This window comes from Chrysemys picta, chromosome 21, assembly GCF_011386835.1.
Source record: "Chrysemys picta bellii isolate R12L10 chromosome 21, ASM1138683v2, whole genome shotgun sequence".
Taxonomy (NCBI): Eukaryota; Metazoa; Chordata; order Testudines; family Emydidae; genus Chrysemys; species Chrysemys picta.
The window spans coordinates 10,835,366-10,860,433 of NC_088811.1; the positions used below are offsets into that span (position 1 = coordinate 10,835,366).

Here is a 25,068-nt window from a genome sequence, read left to right on the forward strand (position 1 = left end):
TAGTTGGGGCTCAGCAGGCAGGGTGTCGGTGTGGGGGTGGGGCTCAGTGATGGGGTCCAAATGCTGGGGGAGTGGGGCTCAGTGTGGTGGGGATCCTGACACAGCTGGTTGGAGCTCAGTATTCTGGGGATCGGAGTGTGGGTGGCTTGTCGAGGTGGTCCAGAAGCAGGGGGAGTGGGGCTCATTGGGAGGGGCTGGATATGAGGGGGTCTGGATGCACAGCTGATGGGGGAGCAACTCCCTGTACAGTGATCCCTCCCCCTGCAACTGAGGAGCAATGGGTGCAGGAAATGGGGACAGGGAGGACTGCAGAGCTTCCTACAGCCGGGGGAGAAATCTGGGGGTAGGTCTGACACAGCCTTGGATGCCGTGCAGGGGCAGAGGAAGTCCCATCCTCCCCCACCTAGCTGGGACTAGCAGTTGAGCCCGGTGCAGGGTAGGAGCCACCAGCTGGGTCTTTCCCAGTCCTGCCCCCTTCCCCACAGTGACCTACCTCTCTGTCGGCTGCCCTGGGCACCTGAAACATACTGCTGGGGAGGGTCGCATGACCGCTCTTATGGCTTCCTTTTGCTTCCCCATCAGAAAGTCATTTTTCTGCGGTGAAGCAAAGACATCTGCGGGGGACATACATTCTGCACATGCGCAGTGGTGCAGAATTCCCCCAGGAGTAATAAGTCCTCAACACCCTTGTGCAATAAGTAAGTTATTGCCATTTTACAGAGGAAAACGAAGGCAAAGAAAGGTTAAAAAAAAACTAAAATCTGTGGCAAACTGGGCATAAAACCTTAATATCTGATTATTAATTTTGTGCTTCAAACACAGTACTATCACTTTCTATCATGCACCACCAGATATCAAGCTTATACTACACTTAATTTTTATGTTTTAATTAACAATTTGATATGGAAAACAAATATACAATGACAATTAGAAGTCAGGCTTCAGACTAAAGGCTCAATTAAGAACATTAGACTAGTTTTGTTTCAATAAGAATACACCAAGTTGTGTAAGTCAGCTAAAACACAATTAACTCATTTTTTGGAGGTGGAAGTGAAAGGTCAGAGAATATAAAAGTAGCAGAAAACCCACCTAAAATAGTTTATCATGAGCCAAGTAATCCCAGAAAGACTGGGACCACAGTGCCTTTCCTCTTGCACTTGTCATAGTATATGTGTAAATACAGAATGGAAAAATATGTCAATGAAGAAAACAACAAAGAGCAAAGTGTGAATGATGGAACAAGTGTCAAGAATGTAAAAATACTACGGGGAAACATTTTATTAATGCATCCCTCCTCCAGAAGTAAATATTTCTAACGCTTACCTAAGAGGTTGGTTTTTGTTTGTTTATTTTTTGTTTTTTAAAGGGGGCTTATTTTAGCCAATATGGCCAACAAATGCAGTGCAAAGAGACCCACTAGACATTTACATTTTCTTTAATGCAGGATAGTTTCTTCCTGCTGATGAAAATGTAACTTCATTGCCACACATCAGTTAAGGAGATTCAGGATAGTACATTCTGAATAATTTGTATTAGAGAAACATAATTCAACATGAAGAGAATGAGCAATACAGAGCTGATGACTAAGAGCCTAGCCACCCACAAAGTGGAAGTGCGGTTTTTGACACGGGGTTGGGGTTAAGCAGTCATTAATTGATGCTCTAGGAAGCAAGTATCCCAGTGCTGTTGCTTTCTTACCCATGCACTGGGCTTGCTCTAAACCAGGGGTAGGCAACCTATGGAACACGTGCCAAAGGCAGCACACGGGCTGATTTTCAGTGGCACTCACACTACCCGGGTCCTGGCCACCGGTCCGGGGGACTCTGCATTTTAATTTAATTTTAAATTAAGTTTCTTAAACATTTTTAAAACCTTATTTACTTTACATGCAACAATAGTTATATATTTTAGTTTAGTTTATATATTATAGACTTATAGAAAGAGACCTTCTAAAAACATTAAAATGTATTACTGGCACACAAAACCTTACATTAGAGTGAATAAATGAAGACTCGGCACACCATTTCCAAAAGGTTGCCGACCCCTGCTCTAAACTGTTGATTCTGCTTGTCTTCCCTTTTGTGTGTAGCCAATGTTCCTTTTGGTGGGAATTGGCATTTACATTTTGCGTTTGGTCCATCTCCTGGAGCAATGGGGAAAAGTGGCTGGAAATTGCAAGTTCTACTACAAAGTGAACAACTGCTGTGCAGAGCGAGTCACATGAAGCCACGCTGTACAGAGGATAGAATTCCACCCAGTCTCTGAAGTGGTTTGTAATCTTTCCCTTTTGAGTATTTCTTCAATAGTTGATTGTATTATCAAATACTTTGTTTACCTAAATACCACTTTTCCTACAGCATCTTTCCGTACAAAAAGGCTTCCCATGCTTGTATCCCAGCTGGGATTACTTTCCCTAGGAAAGTAATGATGCCTACTCCTGACCCAATCCTCATCTTGTTTATGCCCTTCTTTCCTGAGCACTACCGGTAGTCTGCCACATGCTGTACAGATGTTTCTTCCAAAGTGCTGTATTATTTTTGAGTGGTTTTTCGAAGCAGATGTTACTATGTGGTTATTTCCTTTCCCTCTACATAAAGAGTAGATTGCTTTGTTACTGTCATTTTAATCTAGAATGAGAGGAATTTTAAACCAGCAATTTGATTTTCTATTCAGGCTGCTTGGAAATTATAGAAACATGTGTTCCTTTACCCCTCCACAACACTAACACCTTTTGGAGAGATTTTCTTTGGACTACTTTCAGCTCAGTTTCCTTCTGAGGTCCTTGACCTCACGGGATTTTAACTGCTTCCCTCAGTATTTCTGCTGCCTAATTTAGCACATTAGTTTCCTGTGGAACTTCCGGAGGTGTCAATATGTCAAAGGACAAATAAGTCACTACACCCTAGAATTTAGGTGTAACAACTTCAAAGCAGTTCTCGTTTTTGCTTTGACCCACTTGCGTTAATATAATTTTTAAAGCCTTCAGAATCACCTGATTTACGTTCATTTCAAATATACAGACTATAGGCCACATCAATCAGAAGACTACTTAAACTGAACTTCCCCTCAGCCACCCACAGATTTACTTACTTGTGGGATTTTTTTGCATTAGTTCCATCTGGTCCCTTTCCACAATCATAGGCCTGGATGGTGAATGTGTAGTCCTTCTGTAGTTCACAATCAAGTTTCTCTTTTGAGCGTATTATTCCCTCACCAGTGGATTTATCCACTACCACAGCATCAAAGGGGACATTTTGCCCATGAATTTTAAATCCACAAATCTCACCTAGAGATTCAAAGCAGCACAGGTTAGAATTTCAGTCAAAAACCTCTCCACGCATTTTCAAATGTAAATGACTCAGTATTTTGCAGCCAGGGATTTGTGAGGGTCTGTGGACAAAGCAAGAGCACTGTGCTTTAAAATGGGTGAGTTCTGGGAACTTTAGTATAAAAAGCATACATCTGCCTTCCAAGCAACTTGTTTACTTTGCATCCATTCATGCAGGAATACAAAAGAGAAACGTAGACAGGCATTTCACAGGAGTACTTGAGATAGCTCTAGGGTAAGAGTAGATCTTATGAGAGCATACAGCCAAGGCCACTGGTAATATCTTCTATGCCAAGCTACTGGGAATAGCTGGGCAGCTTGTTTACTTTGACCAAAGCAGAAGGTTAAAATGCACATTTACAAGTTGAGAGGTGAAGAAGCTTCAGGTATAGGTTCAGCACCATAATTACAGAAATTCTGTCAACAGATCAAATGGACAAAGTCTTCCTGTGCAATGTACCTGGCTAAAATTAGGGAATCAAAATAAACTACTGAATGAGAAAGGTAGAAATACCAACTTTTCAGGCATCCATTTCAACGCTGTCTACTAATATACCAATTACGTTAATCTTGATAGTTATTTCATGTAGAGGGATTTACTAGATATTTCTTTCTAGTCAGACTTTTCTTTCTAACAGACCTGAAAAAGAAACCTACAAAGTAAATCACTTTTATTATATCTAAAACTATTTACAAACTGCATTATAAATCAGATCTACGATTACTAGTTAATCATATAGTGAGGAAAGTGTATTGCAGGTTGTGGCTATGTTTTGGCAATTATATTACTTCTCAAAATGTATGGGAGAAACCTAAGATGCCCCAAAAATGTAAGCTATTAGTGAAAGTACTATTTTTTAACCAAAGCTTAACTGCAGTGTTCATATATCCTAAATATAATCCCAAACAGTTCAAATGGATGTCTGATTTAAAGATATTTCTAACCAAGGGTTTGGCTACATAACAATTTCTATCAATATATTTTAAAATAGAAAAAAACTGGGAGAATAAAATGGGGGTAAAAGAGCATGACAGGATCTTCTGTTTAGGTGCTGATTCCCCATTTCATAACCAAAGTTAGTGGGTTAATATTCATAAAAGGGATAGAAAGAACCCTTTATCACCTTCTTTGGTGACTGTCACCTCAAAACTCTCTAAAGGGAAAAAAGATAAACCCAAGTCAGTAATACAGGAAAGACTGAAGAGGGAGCAAATAAGGAAAAAGTCAAAGATGCACACATTACACAGAAAAGCTTTGGACAAAATTGTATGAACAAATTCCAGTGGTCTTAACTGTTACAAATCTAGGGCCTCATTCACTAATGTGATTTAACTTCAGCCTTCAGTTTATCATACACTGTGAAATTCTCAGGTTAAATTAATACTTGCCTTCAGATTGTAAAAAGGTTTCAAATTCCCTTATTGGGTATTGGTGATAAAACTGGATATTCATGTGTTAAACAGGTAGATACTCAGTGAATTTCTGGGTTTTTGCAGAGGTACCCATCAAGTTTAATTCTCACTGAACTTAGTGTCTAGTAGTATCTCTATTTAAAGAATACATCTTGAAAAGGGATTTTTTTTGGCTTTTTAAAATTTTACTTAAGGTTATTATCCCCACTTCACGTTTCTAAAGTTTTTTGTAAATCTAATTCACATTTCACCATTAATGAAGTTTATTTACAGTTTACATTTCTCACAGCTTGAACAATGCACACATTCATCAGTTTCACCACCAGGTTTTCATACTAAATGATGCAACGTATGGGGTTGCAGACAGCAAAGATTTCTTCATTGCCACTGGATTTTTATGCGTCCTGAAAACATTTTTATTGGTATAGGTTCTATAATAACTTGTGTTTGCAAACTTGAAGTTCAACGTCAAATTTAGCTTCACAGTATTTCTTTAATTCATTATTTAAAATTAACATTTATGTTAAACTTAAGCAGTTTACTGAACATAAAAACTAACTTGTGAACAACTTTTTTTTCTCCTCTCCCCATTTATTCATACCCTCAAGCATATTTTCCAGACTTAATGAACAAGGAATAATTTCCACTCCTCTTTCCCAGCCACACCTGGCTCCTTAACTACTTGAATCTGAACACATGATTACTGGACACAGCTGACAGTATGCTTTCTCCAAACAGCAATTATAGTGTTATTAAACTATGAATTTACACTTGTTACACACTGTTGAACATTACACTTTTATGACTACTATTCTCTTTGATCTGAAATGCAGTTACAGCAAAGTTGACCCTTAATATGCAAGTCAAGTGGAACCAGTGTCAATTCTCATTTATTTTAGTAATACACAATTGTGCAACTAGTAAAAACTTACAAATTTTGGCTCTGAAAAGGAATTATCTATGCAGCAAACAGAACAAAATGCTATGTTTATAAGTACAAACAAAATATTGGTTCAAAACTAAAGCACGCATATCCTACAGGATAAAGGAAAAATTACTGCAGAATGCCTCACTTTTAAATAGTGGAACCTTATTATAAAGGAGCTAATTTCAGAAACCATCTCTTATGAAGTTATCCCTGATGACCCCATTTAAAGTAAACCCACAAGTTTATAATCAGCTCCTTATTTTAATGTACCACGTTTATGATCTCCTAGGGCTTCCATATAAACTATTCCAGGGACATAGCATATAAGTATAATCCTGAATTTTAAGGTATTTTTATCAAATGATTATTCACAAAACCTGTACGCTGCTTGAATTCCTGGCTAACGCTACAGAATAATGAAAAAGGACTATAGAACAATTGCAAGTTTTTAAATACTGAGCACCCCACCCCACCTAGGGAGTCCAGCATTTTGAGCAAGGCATTAAGATTACAGAAGACTACATGACTGTAGGGACATGATATGGCAGAAAGCCCAATAATGAGTGTTGGGGTTAATGTACTGAAGTGTGTTAATGTGACAGTTGTCTTTAAAAAAAAAAAACATAAAAAAAAGCTGCTCAATTCTTGGTGAACTGAACTCTAACTCTAGCACCAATGCCAACCTCTGCCACTAGGCAGTTCAAGTATTACATTCCTTGGCATCCCTCCACTATAGTAATCCACAACTAATCTTCCCAATAAATACTCATGTGTCTCCAGATGCTCCCTAGGGTATTAAAATCTCTGTTCAAGATATACTACAGCTCAATTTATCAGAACAAGAATCTACCCAATATGTTAACTTTTCCATTTCATTGTAATAAGATTTTAATAAAAAGCCCATTTAAAAAACATTACGGTACAAAAACTCTGACATTACAAAGAAAGGGACTTATGCATCAAAAAGCTGAAGCCCATAAAGAACTGTTAGTTACGATAAATGCTGTTAACAGGCCATATGCAGCTTCAAGTTTGAGCAGAGCTTGTCAGATACTACCAGCTATTTCCTCCCAAATGGTCTCTACCATAAGAGGCAAAAACAAAACATTTCAATTCCCTAAAGCACAAAATATTTCCTCTCCTCCCTTCAAAACAAATTAAAGGTACTATTACAGAGCACATATCAAGATGCACAAGACAATGTGCAGATGAATATTTTGGCGCCTGGATAATATGCACCTTAAATCAGTACAACTAATAACGGAGATTATGCAGCAAAAATCAGGAGCCTGGTACATCAAGAGCTTTCATATGATTAAACAATTCTTTTTAGTAAATTTCTTCATCTTGACACAGCAAAGTTAAGTTCCACATAATGCATCAAGCACCAAGCCGGCCCAGTAAGAACAAGCACCATGCTATATATTATATATACTTTATATAGCAATGCTTTTTGTCAGAGCTTTCTGATCTCATTACGGAGTTGAGGTGAAACATGTTTCCATCCCTGCCATACCCAGAAGGGAATGTAAATCAGTTAGCAAGTTGAATATTAGTTTATCATTTGATACATTTTCATCTCTGTAGCTAAGCAAAACTTAGATACAGTTCAATATAAACTAACAAGATTATGTATCCACCTTACTGTAGCCTGAAAACATAAAATAATCCAGTCTCCTTAAGGATATTCTTTATCATGGAACTTTTTACTGTTTTGTTGCAGCACGCTCTGATGAGAGTAATTTTTTTTAGGCTCTCATGGTATTATGCTGCACTTTGATGCAAAATACTTTACTGAAAATTAGTTTTTATAATATTAGAATTAGAGGGCATAAAGAGTGATGTCTAAATTTGTCTTAAAATACTGGAGTCAGCATCTCATTCCAGCTACCTTCCAAAGAGAGAAAAAAAATTCTTCCAAAGAGGGAAAGTATGAATATGTTCTAACAAATTCCAGACATGTATCATTCTGTTACTAGGACTTTGAAGTGTGGCAGTCATTTGGAAGCTCACCCTTTACACAAACTGTGCCATTCATCTTCCCTACCTACCCTTTATTTAGAGCCACTATCCAGCTGACTGCTGCATTACACATTAGCAGGCTGCAGACAGGACGTCAGCACAGTTCTCTGCCCTAAACAAACAAGAGCTGGCAGTTCAGTGTGGAGAAAAACCAACAGCACTCACCCACTGGAAAATGTGAGTTACACACATCTCCAGGAAGGGGCTAACAGAAGTGTTTTTTGTTTTTCAAGAGAATGAACAGAGACGCTACAAGAGCATTTTTCAGAGTTGCATACGCATGTACTCTCCAAACACAAAGATTCCTAGTACCCACAAAAATATTTCTTGGACTCTCTTTATATTTATTAATATGGGGAAAGCTAAATAACATTGCTTAAGAGTGGTTAACTACAGTACCTTTTTAAAACTCTATTATAATCATGCTGAAGAATCTTAATTCCACCAGTGGATCATCTCAAACAAAGTGCTACTTTAAACCCATTTAAAGTCCAACATTGCAAATTCAACAGTTTTGAGGGACCCGGGGCATAAAAGCATAGTTCCTTATTGAAGTGTAGATAGAATTTGCTTGTATGCTAAGAATTTAAGGCATTAGCATGATTTTTAAAACACATCATTTGATCTCATTTATACCGCAAAATGTAATTGTCCATAGCCTTCCCAGGAAAAAGTCATATTTGACCATACTCTCCCAACAGCTGGATTTGTAGTGTAGAAGTGCTTTCACACAGGGTTCACTGCAGAACTTTGTCAGTCATCCTCCCAGGCATTCCCATGATATCCTATTGTGTATCAGCAAGATTGTTTGCACAGGGGCTACTTTGAAGTCAGAAAGCAAGACAAGGCAGTTTGGTAGGACCACATTCAGATCCCTGCTTTTATTTAAATATGCTATATTCCAGATGTCCAATCATTCAAATTAACTTGGAAGCAGATATCTGGATAATCACATTTAGCTTCAAACACCTGAGCTTCTTTGAATGTGTAATCACAGTTAAGCCATAGTGCAGGGAACCATCCATAGTGCAATTCAAGTGAGCAAAGCAATATTAATGAATCATAAAATACTGCTGTTCCTTGTCCCACAATTCCATGCATTATAAAGCATATTGACGGGTTTAGATGGATAACATGGAGGATGATCAGAGTGGTTAAAATAGCTCAGTTTAAATATTTTTAAACCAAATTAGAGTTCAAGAAGTGGTTTAATTTCTCTGAGCGAGGGCAGTTTATTAGAACTTCAACTCTTTTAGGCAACACAAATTTTGGCATTTCTAACCAATTTAAGTCTTTACCACTTAAAGCAGAATAAGACAATTAATCTGAAGCTCTTTGTTTTGCTGTGACAATATTTTGTCACTGTTCTAATAGGGCTTCTCACTTAAACACCCACATAAATGATGCTGGACAATAACAATACTATTCTATGTTCTAAGATATGCATAAGTCACCACCAAGTATTATCCAGAACAGGTCATTATGCCGACTCAGCACCACACCCACATCTTCACTCCTCAAAAGGAAATTGGGAGTATTGTCCTATTTAATGCTAGACAAATACTTTTATAAATTCTCATAATATATTTCTCATCAGGAATTTAAATACAAGTCTACCAGCTCTGAATACATAAAGGAAGGCCCTCTGTATATTTTGTTTATGTACATCATATAAAGTCTAGGATCTTAGCCAATTTGAGACTGTTGCCCTTTGGACTTTGCTAATTTTAGTTTTCTTGGAAGTCACAGTATTAACGTTTATTTAAAACTTACAATTAAGTCAACTTATAATTGTCACAGGCACTTGTTAAGGTAAAGCAGGTTTACATACATATTTTTACTGCTACCATTACACAAGAGTTGTTTTGTAAAGTAACATGATGCTCTAATTTTGAACCTCCCCTTTACAAATTTGATATGCTATTTGAACATATCCTGCCAGTATTTTCTTAAAGCTTAATTATACCAGGACATTTACTTCCCAGCAGATACAGAACAGCTAAACTGTTGCTTTCACAAACTACTGAATAGCATCAATTTACTATTAAGGCAAGCATTTAAAATATTTCTGAACAGTAAGAAAGAAGTCCTATCCTCTTTTCCTAATCAACAGGACTGAAGATCTGTCTTCCGATATCATTATTAGATTAATTTTTGTTTAATAGTCTGTGTGCACACCTGTAGAATAACATGGAATTCTAAGAATACCCATGGTTAAGAATCACTGGGGAGGAAGCAAGCTGGTAACTGCTCTACATATCCTTACTGACAGCCATCTCTCTATGCACTGTTTTCTTTTCCCTTGTAGTAGAAAGGACAGATGCACACAAGTGAGGAGATCATTAATTAGATGGTTAGAACTTTATTAGGTCTGTTCTTGCTACAGATGAGTATCTTTCTAAGTTAGCTGTTGGAGGGTCTGGTAAATTAGAACAGTCTCCAATTCCAATTTTAATTTAGTTTTAAAGATTAAGTGTAAATATCATTAACTTAAGTGTGAACCATTACAGGATACAGCTGTTTTCTCTAAACCAATCATTCCAAAACTCACGAAATTCAGGGTTAGGGTTACACCTAAGAAATCCAAAGACATGAAGACACCAAAGAACCTTAACTCTGTCCTGTAAAGACATTGATAAGATTTTAAAATCATAATAATGTTAAGCGTTTATGGTCCCAGATTAAACAGATTTTTAAAAAACATTTTTCCCCTAGTTATCTAGTCTTCCTATCATGGATTTATTACAACCAATGTAATTATTTCATGTAAGTTAGCTGTATAAGATGGGTGACGATGGCTTCTCTTAAGAATTACCTGAGCTGTTGACCTGACTCGGTTTGTAGTTTACATAGCTACAATTAGATATAGTCATTTATAACTCAGCTACAGCCTACTTCTTCAAATTATAGCCTATATGTAAGATTTAAGTTACTCTTCAAACTTTCTGTATAGCTAAAAGTATCACCCTGTTAAGATCATTCATGACAAGAAAAAGAGACTAAGAAGCTTAGCACCCTGTGTCAAAAGGACCCAGTTTTAAATTAATGTCAGCTAAAATAAATTTGTGGATTGCCTTGTAAATTCTTGTAAAATTAGTTCTGTACTTAAAGTGTAAGCGCTGTATATTTGGCAGAATATGCTTTATTATTCATACATAAAGAGGTTAAATCCATGCTTTAAGTGCAGTCTTAGCTAGGGAGTTGTGACCAGTACATCCATAACACTTGACACAATTAGAATACTCAATATTTCAGCTGGCTGCTGATTACGTAAGTTCATTTTCATATCATTTCCAGTCTTTATTGCCAGGCTGCAAATAGAAAATAAATTCCTAAACTTGATAAGGCCTAAAATGTTGAATTGCTTCTAGTTCCAATTATTTTACAGGAACTCTAGATTCTTTAAGATTTTACTTGTACAAGAAAGTTTCTGAAGACAAACATCTCATTCGGGCTGAGAGCTGAAAATGCCAAATGTCCTTCAAACACAATCTTCTTATATCTAGCCCAAGCAAAGAGACTATCTGTAGGATATTTATATCCCATTGTTGGCTATTGTATCTTTAAACAGTCTTTAGAAAGAAATTGTTGCTAAAAGTGAAAGCCATTATTCCCATGTGAAAAGTAAAGCACAGCCTATCTTCAAACAACTAATGTTTTATCCAATAGCGCAGAGACTGCTTTCTTTAGTGTTCATTTGAAGCACAGTAGCAAGAAGATGGTCTTGCTGTTGAGGCACCTGCTTGTGGACCAGGAGATCTGGATCCAATTCCTAGATGTCTTGTGCAACCTAGGACAAATCACTTACTCTGAGCTTCAGAGTTCCCTATCTGTAAAAGGAGTAGAACAATATCTCCCTTTATTTTTCTTGTCTATTTATATTACAAGTTCTTTGGTGCTGGGACTGTCACTCTATGCATTTGTATGGCACCTACTAGAATAAGTCTCCATCTCTATTGGGGCCTTTAAGTACTACCATATTGCCATAGTAACTTGATGGGATTTATAAGGGATATAAAAGTGATACGATGTACATTTATGATTAGCTCCCAGAAGTAAGCACTATAAGAACATAAGAACGGCCATACTGGGTCAGACCAAAGGTCCATCTAGCCTAGTATCCGGTCTTCTGAGAGTGGCCAATGCCAGGTGCTTCAGAGGGAACAAACAGAACAGGCAATCAAGTGATTCATCCCCCATAGCCCATTCCCAACTTCTGGCAAAAGAGAGGCTAGGGACACTTCAAAGCATGGTTTTGCATCCCTGCCCATCTTGGCCAATAGCCATTGATGGACCTATCCTCTATGAACTTATCCAGTTCTTTTTTGAACCCTGTTATAGTCTTGGCCTTCACAACATCCTCTGGCAGAGAGTTCCACAGAATGACTGTGTGTATGCGAACAAATACTTCCTTTTGTTTGTTTTAAAACTGATGCCTATTAATTTCATTGAATGACTCCGGATTCTTGTGTTATGAGAAGGAGTAAACAACACTTCTTTATTTACTTTCTCCACACCAGTTACGATTTTATAGATCTCTACCATATTCCCCCCACCCCCAGTTGTCTCTTTTCCAAGCTGAAAAGTGCGAGTCTTATTAATGTCTCCTCATATGGAAACTGTTCCATACCCCTAATCATTTTTGTCACCCTTTTCTGTACCTTTTCCAATTCCAAGATATCTTTTTTGAGATGGGGCGACCAGATCTGCACGCAAGATGTGGGCGTACCATGGGTTTATAAATAGAACAGTATGCAAGATGCAAAACTCAATTTTCTGGACATATTTTCTGCCCTATGGCAAGAACAGGTCAAACAATCTTCAAAATGCATATTTATATGACCCATTCACACACTTTCAATATAGAAACTAAGGCATTCTGCATACAGGACCATGAGGTGTTTTGGCTGGTCACTTGAGAGGGCTTAAGAGGAAGTCAGTCAGTCTCCCTACCAAGAGGAATGGGGAATTCTTCCCAGGCTACTCTGATTGGCAATCAGATTTCTAACATTATACTTCAAGCTAAATGATCCTCAGCTAACAAGCTATATTACTGGGATAAAAAAAAAGATGCTTAAGACACTCTATAATACTAACTTTAATATAGAAAACAGGATAGACAAATAAGGTATCTTCTCATCTGCTAACACAGAGGAAGCATATGGATAGCACTAACTACTAGACTTAGTGACTGTAGAGATAGAAAAGGATGTCCATTTTCAAGATTACTGAATAAACTGACCCTAATCAGTTTGGATTTCTGCAGAAAACCTCAATCCAAAAATGGCGCAAAAGGAATACAACATTAATCTTGGTAGCAATTAATCATTTCCTCACCAAACCCTTTCAGTCTATAATTGAGAACCAGCACAAGCCCAGAAGACTATGAAGATAAATGGTGGGTCCTTTCAGAATGATAAGAAAACTGACTTTCGCAGAACGTTTTCTGTGCTGAATTGTGCAAACACTTATCTGGAGCACAAGTATTTAAAAGACCGTTAGAGTCTACACAAGGAACATCCAGACAGATTGGTACAAGTGAAGTGAAATGTGTAAGCATAAAACCTCAAGTCTGCAAGATACAACAACCCCTTGTTTAGAAGAGCTGTATCTTTTAAACACAAACCCAGTATCATGAACCAACATTTGCTATGGAAAACCTTAGGAAGCATTCTTAAGCTGCAGTTCATTAGAGAAAAAAAATGCTGAGTAACATACAGCATCTCCAACAAACAAGAACTTACATCAACGGAAAAACAAAGATAGATTCTGTACCTGCAAACCGCAGAGGTGCATCTTTATCCAGGGCTATCAAGGGGGGATCCAGAAGTACTGTGTTGTCATTTTCTGTAACTATGCCATGATATGTAGTTTCAATCCATGGCTTGTGCTTGTTAACTATAAAGAACAATAAAAAATTAAGGAAACAAAGTTAATTTTTATTTTAAAAGTTAATAAAATACTGAAAATGTTTTCCCACTTTGAATTTTCAGATTTTGAATCAGCAAATTATTAAAACAAAGAAATCTCATTTCTTAATGTTACATGCATTTATGCCTCCATTTTCCTAAAGTGTTCTTTAAAAAAAAAAAAAAAAAAGGTTTTCTGTCTATACCTTCATCTGCAAATACTTCCTTTTTGTATACTGATACATATGCAAGAACCTTTCCTGGTACAAACAGCTCACCAATTTCTCTCTATAGCAGCTTTGCAAAGTTCTGTTTACTCCCTCATGAAGAGAGCTGCTTTAGACAGGCAAGTGAAATTCATTTTTTTCATTATTAACCAGTCATCAGAACAAAGAGAATATAAATTGCCTGCGCCAGGACTCAAATGTTTCAAGGCAGTTTTTCAAGGCCACTCCATGGAGACTACTGTTGCCAATGCAACATGTGCTTTGGTTTTGTTTTTTTTACTTCTATCTACAGTCCTGTCAATCTTGCACATTTTGTGTGTACTAAATTCTCTTTTTAAGAAAGTTACAGAAAAATTACAAGTAGTATTGTATTTAAAGCTAAGAGAAGTTAATTTAAAAGCAGGTTTAAGGAATAAAATGAGAGGACTGCTAATTTTCCACACCACCTCACTGCTCTTCCTACTGCTCCACTTAATGCTCAGCATATAACCAATCCAATTACATGCTTAACCTTTGTATTTACAGCACCTTTTTACTATTAATTGTTCAAGGAGACAGAAAAATCTACCAAGACAACAGCCGTAAGAAACTGCAGGTTCTTGCACATAAACTTCAAGAGCAACATTCTCACTGCAAATGTACATCTAAATATGTCAATGCTTCTGGAAACTGGTAAGTAGTAGAGTCATACAATTACATGAACAGATACTCTAAAGAAATAAAACATTGCTACCTATCAGCTTTGAAAAGTAGTTTGTTTTGGTGGTCCATTAAGGTCCTAATATGTACAATCACCTATAAGTCTCTCCTCTCCTCCCCCCTTCAAAAGCAAGGCAGAACCATTCAACCCTGCACTTTATGAGTAATCCCCATGTCTGATTTAAGCATATACACCCAGATAGATTTCATGAACTGAAACAATTACAAGTTACTACCTGCAAATAATGCACCCATTAGTCAAAAAAAAGATTTTTCCCAAAATAATGTGAGAAAGTGGGTCTAGCTGTATTTGTCATCATATGACAGGCAATTAGTGATCTAAAGTATCTGTTCTAAAAATGCTGCCTTTTTCTTTACCAGACCTCAAGTTTAGGCTTAACTGGTTGAAGATACTCAGAAAATAGTTGTGTCCTATATATTCTGTATACCTGCATATGAACAAATTAAATTATGAAAAAAGTTCCTCTAGTGTTGCATAATTTTGAAATCATTCATAGTAGTAACCCATAATAGTGGTTTCTGATCTACCAGAATTAAGTTCAAAGAGCAGTGGACATGGAGGGTAGCTTTTCTCCTCTTTAAAGCCATTCCTGGCCAAACAAGTCATTCCTGGATAAAAAGAGAGTTCCATCTTTTTATTTTAATGAACTTATTTCTATTAACAAATGTAATAACAGCTTGGAAAGAAAGTAAGGGAGTTTCAACTTTACTCACACATATGCACAAATAATGCAGAAACAAGTGATATACATTTATTTAAAGAATTTTAATTCCATCCCCAAGTAGGACTGTGTTGCTGAAACAGAACACTCAAATATGAAAGGTCCATACCACCAACAGTACTACCAACTCCTTTTCTTTTGTGCATGTTTAAAGCACGTAAGTATATCAAATGCAGATAAAAGTAATCTGTACAGAAAGAAAATGGATTTGTGCCTTTCTTGCTTTTTCATGTTTGAAAAAGGCCTAAGATGTTTCTCACAGCCTGCTCAAAAATAAAGAGGCAGGGACTTGGTTCTTCTTATTTATAGAGTACACATTCTAGGGTCTTGTCCACAATGCTTTTCTTGGAGGACCTTATGGAGGCCTGAAAAACTTACATCATACACCAAGGAAATAAAGCCCAATTGAGAAGGGGGAAGGCATTTTTGTTCAGACTTTAGAACTCCTGTTAAAACTTAATAGGGAATCTTACCTATAAATCCTCACACCTGATAAATATTTAGATTTTTATCCTTCAGGTCTCTTTTGCCTACAGAGTATCTCAATTCACAGTGCTAGACCCTGCAAACTGAAGTCAGTGTACATTACATAACTATCCAGAATTCTATCCCAACTCTGACAGTTTCCTAATTATTAAGGCAAAAAACTCTCAATTTAAGACAGTCTGAAAACTTATTCTTAGCCCATTTATGCAGTGTATTTATAGCCAAAACTATGGTTAAGTCTAAATACTTAAACACAAGAATTCAGTAATCAAGGGATTGTGTGATGAATGCACAAAGCTGCAAGTATGAGGGGCATTCAACATGTAATGGATTTAATCCAGACACCCGCTTTCATGTCGAGGGTGGCATACCAGTCTCCTGGATCCAGGGAAGGGAGAATAGTGCTCAGGAAGACCATGCGGAACTTCAACTTCACCATGAACTGGTTGAGTACTCACAGGTCTAAAATGAGTCTGAGACACCCCCCCCCCCCCCCTTTGCCTTGGAGATTAGGAACCCTTGCCCCATAGCTCCTGAGGAACCTCCTCAACTGCCCCTCTGGCAAGGAGCGATTGCACCTCCTGGATAAGGAGTTGCTTGTGAGAGGTGTCCCTGAAGAGGGACGGGGAAGGGGGCTGGGAGGCGGGGGAGGAGCAGAATTGGAGAGAATATCCCACTTCTACCATGCTTGGTCCCAGATAACATCAGACCGCTGGGTTCTTCACATGGTAGAAGTTCAGACAGACAATTCAGAAAACATGAGTAAGGATCTGGTGGCGTGGCAGGTAGCCGTCCTCAGGTGCACTGTCCTCGGGCGCATCTTCAAAAGGCCTGTTTAGAGCCTGATGAAGGCTTAGACTGGACATGACCTTGCCCCGAAGGGGGGTTGGAAGGTTTCCGCCTGCAGTTCTTGTCTCTTCATCTATAAAAATCCTTCTTTGGTCGAGGAGGACATGAGCGTTGTTGTTGTAGTTGGGGCTTAAAGTGCTTGTGTTGGGTTGCCGGCGTATGCATTCCCAATGACTTCATGGTTGCCCTGGAGTCTTTCAAGCTGTGCAGCTTGGAGTCTGTCTGCTCCAAAAAGAACCCCGCACCCTCAAAGTGAAGGTCCTGCTGGGTTTGGTCCACTTCCGGGGGTAGCCTGGATGCTTGAAGCCATGATGTTCTCCTCATGGCTTTGCCTGACAAGAGGGTACCGGCGGCTGAATCCGCCGAGTCAGGGGGCGCCTGTAGAGAGATCCATGCTACTCCCTTCCCTTCCTCTATGATGGCAGATAATTCAGCCATAGAGTCCGCAGGGATCAGCTCTTTGAACTTCAACATGGAGGACCATGAATTGAAGTTATACCTACTGAGGATAGCTTGCTGGTTAGCTATCCTCAGCTGGAGGCCCCCAGTGACATAGACCTTTCTACTGAATAGGTCCATCGTTTTTGCCTCCTTAGATTTGGGGGCTCATCCTTGCTGTCCCTGACACTCTCCTGTGCTAATTGTCAACACGACCAGAGAGCATGGCTGCAGGTGTGAGAATAAGTATTTGCGCTTTCCCCCCCTCCCCCCGACAATCGGTGGAATTGAGGCCGGGGTCTGCCATAGCATCTTTATATTCTTTTGATCAAAGGCAGAGCTACCCGTGATGGACCTTCGGGAATGAGAATATCCACCATGGGGTCCTTGGCCTTGACCACTTCCTCCGCTTGCAACCGGTGCCTGGGATCCACCGATGGGGACCGGTAGCAGGTATCCAGTCCCCGCAATCGAGGATGAAGGCCCGATGCCACCAGTCGGTGCCGGTTCTCTGACATCACCGTGGGTCAGTGCCAGTCCTTTGTGGGAGCCAGGGATTGGTGCCGGTCTGGCCTCGATGCCGGGGAGGGAAAGCTTTGCATCACTGGTGCCAAAGGTGCTCTCATGGGGCTTGGTGCCAGGGAATGGTGCCGCAGTGAAGGTGACCAAGAGCAGTGCCAGGATGATGCTGAGCCGGGGACTGTGAGTGCCGCATCATAGCAGGCTTGCCTCTAGACAGTACTGGTCTTATCAGCACCGGAAGTTTGTCCCTGAGATCCGGGGGCTGTGCAGCTGTCATCTCAATGAGATCTCTGGCAGCTTCAAAAGTGTCTGGGGTGGAGGATGGCTCTAACACCTCCACCTGGCACTGCCCTGCGGAACATGCTGGACTTGATGGTCCCCTGTGTGGCACCAAAGTCAAAGGTACTGACTTGTGCTGACTTGGTGTTAGGTCCTTTCTGGGGTGTGCTGGGCATCCCCTGATGGTCCCACAGATATCGGGGCCGGCAAGCACCCTCTTTCAGCCTTGTGTCTCTTGTGTGGTACCGGGGAAGTCGAGTGGTGCCAGGCCGCTATCCCTGGGTGCGGTGCCAGTGCTGAGGGTCTCTTGTGGCAGAGTCCTTCCTCGGAACAGTGTCACATACAGATGCTGGAACATTCCATACGGACGCACCCGGTGCCAGGTCCTGGAGGTCCGCAGCCGGCTGTGGGCGGAGAGCGGATTCCATTAATAGTTGTTTTAGTCGGAAATCATGCTCCTTTTTGGTTCTTGGCTGAAAAGCCCTGCAGATTTTGCACCTTTCCGTTTGGTGTGCTTTCCCCAGACACTTTAGACAAAAGTCGTGGGGGGGTCACTGATGGGCATAGGTTTATTACAAGCTCTGCAGGGTTTAAAGCCTTGGACTCGCGGCATACCCCAGAGCCCAAGATGGGTTAGGAATTGGGGAGAGATCATACTCCCAAATCTACTATCTATACTAAATTAAATTACAACACTAACTAGAAACAGTAATGACTAACAGAAGAATGCTAAGGGAGCACTTGCTGAGCAAGTGAGCACTGTTCCAATGGCCATCATGGACGGTAAGAAGGAACCGTCAGAAGAAGGGGGGTCAGGTCAGCAGGGTCATATATTAAGTGCCATGAAGGCGCCACTCCAGGGGACTCCACAGCCAACCCGACAGGAGCTGCTAAGGGAAAACTTTCCAACAACCATACACATGGCGCATGCACACCTGATTGACATCAACGTGAACAAGCACTCGAAGAAGAACTGAACATACTTTGTCTTATGTGGAAAACTGACCGTTGTTGCAGCTGTCCTGAAGCTTCAGACAAGTTTGTGTAACTGAAGGCCAACTCATTACATTTCCTTTTTCTACAACAAAACAATACATATTAACTATACTAATTTAAGTGCTTACAAAAAACTGAACTGTACCACTGCAGATTTAAAATGAGCAGAATTATGTTCTTGTTGAATGGCAAGGATGGATGATTTATCAGACATCATGGTAAAATACACACTTGTGGTCCACTAATTTTTGCACAACTGCAATTTCACAACATGGTTTATTTTGCCCTTATCAACCATATTTTGCTAGCCCAGCTGCGTCATGGGTGAGAGGAAGGAAACAAAAACAAACATCACACCCAACTGACATACCTGTACCATCAAAACATTCAAGTGTAGAACAGACCCTAGAGCAAGCCTGGCTTTCAATACATTAGTCAAACAATTATGTGACTAATGGATATCCTGAGCCAGATGTATAAGCTCACTTATTTCTATTTAAAAAAAACGTAAATCCTAGCTATAGTAAGAGTTTTCTTATTAGCATAGTCATTGGTTTTCATTTTGAAGAATAAATAAGATGGTTTGCCTTATATTAGAAAAGAAAATAGTAGTTCTGACAAATGTTCAGTTGAAATGTTAAGACATCCTTACTTAGCAGAAACACTAGCTGCAATTGTGATCTTGGCTGACTGCCATACAAGGGATCCAGGTTCAGTTCCCAAGTCTGAATCTCACACTTTAGGCAAGGTGAGAATACAGTAGAGGCACAAATTTTCACCTATGCTTTGAAGTTACAGGATTCCAGAGTTCATATACAGTAGAGGATGAACCAAATAGTAAGAGCTACTTCTCCCCAACCCAAAAGTCTACATGCTTCTCTTAAAAATTGTTTGCTTTGGTGATAGCACGCAACTCCTTTCTGCAGATAACTCTGTCTCTGTACCAAGTTTAGACCATATCCTGACATTGATTTTTAGTCAGAACCTACTTCTGAAATTAGTAATTTACTGAATGGTCTCATAATGGCACCCTTTCCCACATCTTTTTTTAAACAAAGTTTAACACACCTTTAGTTTGTAGGTCAGACCCTTCTAGCACTACCAAAAAAATTTAAGCCAGCATTTTCTGAGTATTGGACATTGCCTATGTGCAATATATTACTAAATAGGTTTCATTATACATCAAGTATTTATATAATGCTTAAGTAGCTACTTATTTCAACTTTGACAAATCACAATTGGTTTATATAGCATTACATGCTCTGAACACTGCTAGTGTCCAATGACAGTTTGTTAGATATCAAACAATGGTTTTGTCAGTCTGATTTTCCTTTAGTTTGTCAGAAAACTAGAAGATTCCAAAAGCCTGTCCAAAAACAAAACAAGGTTAAACTCTTTCCAAAGGCCACTTGAAATATCCAGTTCAAAATAAAACAGAAGCAGCCCACTTTAGCTCTGACATTCACAACATGCACGGGCTGCTGTTAATCTCCTGTCACATAAACAGGATAAGTTACATTGGTTTCCCTGAAATACAATATTCATCCTAAATTCATCAGTCCCAGCTGGAATCTGCTGTAAATCCCATGATGAATATGTGACAACATTATATCCTAGCTCACATTTAATCCAGTTGAATAAGAGAATCTTCCTGGACACATGAATGACTGCAGACTGAATTTTACTTTAACTCTGCTAGTGATCCTTAAAATAGGGTGCATTGATTTAAATCACCAAGTGGCAAACCTTGATTTAAAATCATTTAATCAAATTTTCCATTTGTACTTCAGTTATTTTCTAAAGAAAGGTGTATTCTCATTGATTTACTACTAAAAGGAATCTTATTTTTAAAAAGAAAAAGTGTAAACAAAAAAAAAATACAGTTCTTTTTTTTTTAAATAAAAACATTGATTTTTATCCTCACTGCTTTAAAATAGCACTCATGTTTACCTATTAAGATGGAATTTAAAAAAATATAAAACTCCCACCAACAAAATTAAGAAAGCAGTAGCTAAACAACCTTCTTTGTCCTGATGTTGGTAACATAAAAGGAATTTTTAAATGTCAGGTTAGAGCCTTTAACATTCACACATCAGCCAGCAACATGCTCTGTTTTGCAAGGTCAGTTCAAGCACCTGTCAAATTCTTAATCTGTCTAATGGCAATAGCCACTAAGCAATGAGGGGAGAGGGGGGAGAATCAATGCCTGATATGCTATCTGCTTTGGTGAACACAGGTTTTAAAAAATTCACTGAGACCTAGTCTACAGTTAAATTTCGCACCAAGTGCCATGGTTAGGTTAGCCAAGCCCCCAGTGTAGACAGAGATAGGCTGATGGAATAACTCTTCTGTCAAGTTAGCTACTGCTTCTCGAAGAGGTCGATTAGATACATCAATGGAAAAACCCCTTCTGTCATTGTAAGACACATCTACACTACGGTGTTACAGTGAAACAGCTGCACTGTCATAGCTGTGCCACTGTACCATCTGTATTGTAGACATACCCTCACTGTAGACTAATACGTCCAGTTTCTCATGCGATGAGAAATGGAACACCCAAGTTTCTGCTAATGCCAATTCATATGGATACAGATAGTCCTGCAGGATAATTTGAGAAAGTATGGTATGCTAGGCATTTTGCTTCTCTAATAGCAACAGCTTACAATAAAGAATGTGACCTGTCAGATCAAGCAATAGGCAGAAATTTCTGCTATTTCTTACAGAAGCACCAAAGGATGGAAAAAAAACAACCCTAATGTATATGTGCAAGGGGGGAGTGTTAAGGTTGGTTTGGGAACCCCAACTGAGGGTTTCCTGACTTTTTAATAGTAGTTTAGGTTAAGAAAAGAGTTATACTTACATCAGTATTGCATTTAGCACACACCCCTTTAAAAAACAAAAACAAACAAAAAAAAGCTTAATCCCAATGACTTTTTTTTTTTAGAACTGCTCATGCATGTTCAATTAGGTCTGTACATGTTACTTTTTCATTGTGGATGCCCTGTTCTTTCCTATTGCAAGTCTTTTCTAACATGTTGTGGGGCAAATTAACCTAATATAGCAGGCATTGTTTGTTTCCTTGAGAGTGATAACGAACCTGTCATAAATGTGATGTATGCAGAGTTGTGGCCATATCAGTCCCAGACTATCAGAGAGACAAAGGGGTGAAGTAATGTCTTTTATTGGACCAACTTCTCCTGGTTAGAGAAACAAGCTTTTGAGCTTACACAAAGCTCTTCTGCAGGTCTGAGAAACGTACTCAGGGTATCACAGTTAAATAGAAGGTGAAACAGATTGTTTAGCATAAGGGAATGGTCCCTTGAAATGTTTGTTAGCTATTTATGCTAAACAATCTGATCCCCTTGTATTTAATAGTGGCACCCTGAGTATGTTTCCCAGACCTAAAGAAGAGCTCTGCGTAAACTCAAAAGCTTCTCTCTCTCACTAACACAAGTTGGTCCAATACAAGATATTACCTCGCCCACCTCGGGCATCTATAAATGTGATATGGCAGCTGGGATACTGCAGCTTTATGTAGTCTACCTAGCTAGGACTAGGAGGTGTGAAGAAAAACATTTCATGCCCTCCAGATAATTTGTGTAATAACATTTAGTGACATGCTTGCGGTGCGGCTGTTAAACAAGATCACGTCATCTGGAATATTCTTCACAGTTAGGTTAGGAAGACTGAAGTCAAAACAACTCCTTTGAGAAATAAATCAGTGAATTATTATTTAAAGTACACACTATTATTGCCTAATTTAAATATCACTGAGCTTCACAAGCTCAATCAATTAGGTGTCTAATACAATGACAAACTATTCAGACAAATTATTTCCTTAAGAGTCTTTATTTAGTTTAAAAATATATCCATCATGAAGTATAAACACATTACAAGAGAATGGTGACCAATGTCAGTGTAAATGAACTCCTCTGAAAATGTCACTACTCTCCTCAACGGTTTGAATAAATAGACTATTCTTGCCCTAAAGGTCAAGAGATTCAAGTTTTGTTGATTATATCACGCAACTTTAGCCCACTGCCTTCCTTTTGGATCAAACACTTTTGTTTTGCTTGCTGTGATACAGTGTTAAACAATGAGAGAGAGAGCTGTAATTTTAAAGCCTTCTACCACTTTCATATTCCCAGGAAAATTAACTGCATAATCTTTACATTCAAACAATTTCTTTTCATGTGAAAGACTTCGTGTGGATTTTAATGTAGTAAATATACACGGATCATAGAACTGAGGAAACAGAAAAGTCAACCAGCTTAGACTCCAGTTCCCTTTGAGTCAGTAAAGGATACAGTCCTACAGAACCTATGTATTCACACTAAACTTTAGAGTAAAAGAGAGAAGCATGGTCTGGAGGTTGAAGTGTGGGTTCTATTCCTTGTTGTGCTACAGCCTTACTATCGAACTTTGGTTGCAGTTCACAGTTTCTGTGCCTCTACTCTCCCTCACACAATCTGGTATAACAATACCTATTTCAGTCCTTATGAAGTTCCGAGATTCTTGAATACAAGACATTCCTTAAGGTATTACTTCCTCTTGAATTTTGTGTCATTTGCAAAGCTGCAACTAGATTATAATGATGGAAATGAAATGCCTATTAATTATTGAGATAAGTGCTTTATAGAACTCTTCATACAAATAACCTCACCAAAGGTACATATACCTGACATATTGTGTCTGCAGCAGCCAGACTTTTTAAAGCAATCCTTGGATATTTTTAAGCAATGGGATGAAGTAATGAAATAAAAATTGTGGCTAAAGTTGAGGAAAATTTGAGCAAACTTTCCCACAGGGAGGAATTTGATTTGAATTTACTCTGTGATTGTGGAACAGTTTTACACGGGAATAACGTAATTCCAATTGCTTGAGACATTAAAACTGCAGAAAGTAAGGAAGCTGTAGGTAACAAGCCTGCACTGGGAGAGGGACTAGATACCTTCATCAATTCTCTACTAGGTCTAGTTCTATTATTAGAGACTATATAAAGTTGGAGATAATGTGTTCATAGCCTGAGCTAAAGAGTGAATACTGATAGCTTCCAAACCTCCATAACCTTCAGGTGAATAACTATTATGGAAATTAACAAAACTGTATAATTTACTAAGCCCAGCATGTTTCCTATGAAACTGAAATCTCTCTGCTGCCTATTTGTTCACTGCTTGAAAGAGGAAAACTAGTTCCCTGTTTTCCCTACATCTAAACAGTTTCTCAAATTTGAATTTACTAGTCCAAAGGTGATATTCTTGATATATGTGAAATGGTTCTTCTTCAGTCCTGAAATGGAAAATGACTGGTATAATTAATTAACAAGTGGGGAAATGCTCATGTCATAGTAGCAGAAACAGGCCAGAGCCACAAAGCTTACATTTGAACTTAAATTGGGCTATTAAGATCAGAGGTTTGGGTTTAAGCCCCCTCTCTGCATAGTAGATCTTTTCACAAAAGCAAGAGTGTTAACTGTAGTATTCTCACCCAGTTCCAATTTAGGTACGTAATAATATGCTGTCCAATACAACTTGTACTCTTCCTTTTAAAAACACATTAACAACTTTTATTCCTTAAAAAATATGTTATATTGCTGGTGCAAGATGGATGCTACTTCCCACCCTAGAGATAGCTAAATTTTAGTGGGGGTTAATGACCCCTACATGGACACTGTCCATTAAGTCCACTGGAATAAGATACTCCATTAATATAATAACCTGATTTTGTTTGATTCAATTGTATTAATTTTAATACATTTATAGAACATTTATTTTCAATTAGATCAAAAATATTCTATTATGCTGGGTTTTGTTCATTTAAATTCTAACAGATGTAGTTTAGAATTACTGTAATGAATTCATGGCCAAGTCAAATATAACTTTCACCAATTTGTACCATTTAAATATTTATATCATGCACCTCACTGTGATATCAGATCTCCTTAAAAAAATAAATAAGGAGATTTCCTGACTCCATAGCACTCAAGTAAAATTGTGAGGGGAAGTTCCTTCCTCCCCCGCCCCCCCATAACCATGGGAAAATTAAACATAAGTCTTGTATTTTGTCCAAATGTCAGTGAGCTTTGTGGTCATTCTTATGTCCTGCAGAAGGAAGTTCCAAAGCCATAAGCCAACCGGCAAGAATTCTGTCTCCAGAGTTCACAAGCATTTTGGATTAAGTGGTTCCATTGTTTCTGGAAAAAAATATAATTTTGCAGTCATGTAGAAGG

At 38.6% G+C, this 25,068-nt stretch overlaps 1 protein-coding gene across 17 annotated transcripts in view; it reads right to left on the reverse strand.

Annotated features, from left to right (window-relative positions):
• Positions 1-25,068, reverse strand: part of LOC101931671 (beta-catenin-interacting protein 1) — a 145,743-nt gene that overhangs the window by 24,663 nt on the left and 96,012 nt on the right. For 10 of the 17 annotated variants that reach the window (XM_005292855.5, XM_005292852.5, XM_005292851.5 and 7 more), the window contains 3 exons: positions 13,467-13,589; positions 4,453-4,482; positions 3,091-3,286 (listed from right to left, as the gene is read on the reverse strand). In XM_005292855.5, coding sequence (XP_005292912.2) covers positions 3,091-3,286; positions 4,453-4,482; positions 13,467-13,589 — 349 coding nt within the window. The remainder of the gene's footprint in view (positions 1-3,090; positions 3,287-4,452; positions 4,483-13,466; positions 13,590-25,068) is intronic. The other 7 variants (XM_008167257.4, XM_005292854.5, XM_005292853.5 and 4 more) reach the window with 1 other exon arrangement.